The following is a 3,383-nucleotide window of genomic DNA, read 5'->3' on the forward strand; positions in this document are numbered from 1 at the left end:
TTCCATAGTAAATATTTTAGGCATAAATTAGACAAGCGAGGGTAAAAATTTAATTCGATTCAGACATAAAATTCAGATTAATCACATTGAACGCTATAATATATATAGTGCATCATTTATAAATACTTTAAGAAAATTATGAAATAAATTATTAAAACTTATAGTATAATTATTATGAACTTTAATGAAATTTAATTAAATTCAAATAATTGATTTTTTTTAAAAAAAATTTGAAATAAAGTAAGTTGTGATGGTATTTGCACGGCAAAGGCGTGACACATAGGAACCGTAAACATCCATTTCCACTCACATTTATCTTCGTCTTTATCAAACCCATCCCTTCTTTGTTGCCTTCTGCGTTCACCTGTGGTCCCCCCAACAGAACCCCGTAACCACGTGGTGCCTACTCATTGGCTTCTAATAATCACGCGCGTGTCCGTTTATTAATCGCCTAATTTTCCGCTGCTCCACTCCTGTTTTCATCATCATCATCATCCGCTAATCTCCTCCCTCGCAGCCCCATGCAATGTAACGTTTTGATTGGCTGTCACAAGATGCACCATACTGTAAAACCAGTTTAACCAAATTCATTTGGAAAACTATGGTCCGAATTTAATTTCATCCAATCAATTCAATTAGTAACATGACAAGTATAAATTACATATGTTACGTAATTATATTTTTTAAGATGTATATTCATGGCGTATATTGATTCATTTTATATACAATAATGAAAAAATTATAATTTTAGTTTTATAAATATAAATTCTGATAATTTTAGTTCTGTATGATAATAATTTAGGATAATTACATTCCCCTCTCTTGAAATTTAGTGTAATTATAAGTAGATCTCATTGATTTAAAAAATTACATATAACACCCGTGAGGTTTGCTTCCGTCTAACAAATAAGTCACTTCATTAGTCAAAGTTCACCTAAAATTGATAATATTAACAAAAAAAATTGAATGAAAAATTTATATTCACCCTCGATTGATTTATTGCAGATACACTTCCTCACATACATTAACGCATGAATACGTATAAGGATAATTTGGTTATAAAAGGATTTATAATTTAACCTACAATAAATCAGTGGTAAATATAAATTTTTTTTTGTTAATATATTCGGTGAAAATTTTGATATGGAGGGACTTATTTGTTAGATGGAAGCAAACTTTAGGAGTATTAAATGTAGTTTTTTAAACTACAGAGAGTTTAAGCGTAACTACCCCAAATCTCAAGAGAAAGGAGTGTAACTATCCCTAATAATTTTGTTCGAAATTTGCTAAAATGGCTGAAAATACAGTAAATTATGCTGGTGGAGTGCATGTCACTCATATATTTTTCTATCATTTTTATCCTCAATAAATTTCTAAGTTATATGACAAAATTATGGAAATACATTGGTAGAACTAAAATTGTCAAACCCTTATATTTAGACCGAGTAAAATTGTTTTTCCCATTATAATTTACACAAAAATGTTTATATTAATATAATTAATGGAGTTAGAATTTCTTGTAATTTCTCTGTATTTGGTAGCGTGAACAGAGGTTGGTATATACATATAAAAAGATTGGGAAGCCAACTCCGAGCAAAACATCTCAGCTTATGCTGTTTCTTTTCTTGGTACTGTACCATGCTCTTCTCCTTCTCTCATAAATTTCAAGTTCCCAAACAAGGTACTAATAGTCTTCTCCAGAATATACGTCGCCGGTGATTTACTGATCCAAATTAGAACTGATTGTCCAGATATGGAAAGCACCGATTCCTCCACCGGGTCCCAGCAGCCTCAGCTGCCACCGGGCTTCCGCTTCCACCCCACCGACGAAGAACTGGTGGTCCACTACCTCAAGAAGAAGGCCGCCTCCGCCCCTCTCCCCGTCGCTATCATCGCCGAAGTTGATCTGTACAAATTCGATCCCTGGGAACTTCCAGGTAAGATGCCTTTTGTACGCTATACGTAGTATTCTGTTGTCTCTCTGTTTAATTGTTATTTCACTGTATTAGCCTGTGAATTTTTTTTCCAGCTAAGGCTACGTTTGGGGAGCAAGAGTGGTATTTTTTCAGCCCGAGGGACAGGAAGTACCCGAACGGGGCGAGGCCGAACAGGGCGGCAACGTCGGGGTACTGGAAGGCGACAGGGACCGACAAGCCGGTGCTGACGGCGGGGGGGACTCAGAAAGTTGGGGTTAAAAAAGCACTGGTTTTCTACGGCGGGAAGCCTCCTAAAGGAATCAAAACCAATTGGATCATGCACGAGTACAGGCTCGCGGATAACAAGCCCAACTGCAAGCCTCCAGGCTGCGACAAAAAGGGTTCTTTAAGGGTAATTAAAACCAGCGATGGCGGCCCGCCCATGTTAATTTCATCACTAGTTTTTGTCTTAATTCTGATCTTGTTTTTCCATTTTACGGGCAGCTTGATGATTGGGTGCTTTGTCGGATTTACAAGAAGACCAACGCGCAAAGACCCATGACTCAAGAAAGAGACGATCATATAAATGATATGATTGGTTCGGTTCAGCCAACTCTGTCACTGCCGCTCGGACAACATCAAAAGATCCACGGAATCAAGGCTTCCAGTTACGGGTCATTGCTGGAAAGTGATGATAACTTGTACGAAGGAATGATGAACAACAATGAATCAATGAATTCTCATTTAGGTTCATCTGCAGACCCTAATCTCCTCCAGGGCAAGAGAACGCTGCCAAATTTGTACTGGAACGAAGAAGGGAACGCAAATTCTCCCCCGACAAAAAGATTTCTTGCGGAGAGTTGCGATGGCAGCATTGGCAGGGCGGACGAAACGACGACGAGTTCTATAGCCACCATTCTCAGCCAGCTCCCGCAAACTCCATCTCTGCAGCAACAAGCAATTCTAGCGGCCGGCGCCCTCGGTGACGGGGTTTTCCGGCAACAGCCATATCAAGTGTCCGGCATGAACTGGTACTCGTGATTACTGAAAAGACCTGCCAATTAACTGATCTGTGGGAAAAATTGCTGGACTTTGAGAATTTTGTTGCTAGGGAAGAAGACATAAAGATTGATCAGGTGATGTTTATAATTAATTTCCGAATTTATATATATATCTTTATAATTTTAGGATAGGTGGGGTGGTATATATTAATTAACTGTCAATTTTATTTTCAGTATTATAATATATGATTCATATATATATATACACTATATATTATATGTTTTTGGTCATTGTAGATTGGAAATTATACAAAATCTTGTATTGACGTTGTTGTAGCTGCTGGGCAAATAGCTAGGGACAAGAATCAGATTATAGATTTTATTGTTCTTCTGGGAAGCAGTAATAAATAGAATTGATGTATGTTCTAAGAGTTAAGACATGCAAATATGTGTTTAATTATGCTTA

General features: G+C 37.1%; 1 protein-coding gene across 2 annotated transcripts; it reads left to right on the forward strand.

The window, feature by feature from the left end:
• Window positions 1-1,501: 1,501 nt before the first annotated feature.
• Window positions 1,502-3,383, forward strand: LOC105174753 (NAC transcription factor 56). Of its 2 annotated transcripts, none has more exons than XM_088876389.1 (4): window positions 1,502-1,628; window positions 1,752-1,937; window positions 2,030-2,328; window positions 2,421-3,383. In XM_088876389.1, the coding sequence occupies exons 2-4, from the start codon at window positions 1,754-1,756 to the stop codon at window positions 2,955-2,957; spliced, it is 1,020 nt and encodes a 339-aa protein (XP_088732515.1). In that variant the 5' UTR covers window positions 1,502-1,628; window positions 1,752-1,753; the 3' UTR covers window positions 2,958-3,383. The 2 variants fall into 2 exon arrangements, with proteins under 2 accessions (XP_088732515.1, XP_011095244.2); XM_011096942.3 differs by having other exon boundaries at window positions 1,552-1,681.

The sequence above is a fragment of the Sesamum indicum genome, linkage group LG12 (assembly GCF_026168435.1).
Source record: "Sesamum indicum cultivar Baizhima isolate 11 linkage group LG12, ASM2616843v1, whole genome shotgun sequence".
Classification (NCBI taxonomy): domain Eukaryota; kingdom Viridiplantae; phylum Streptophyta; class Magnoliopsida; order Lamiales; family Pedaliaceae; genus Sesamum; species Sesamum indicum.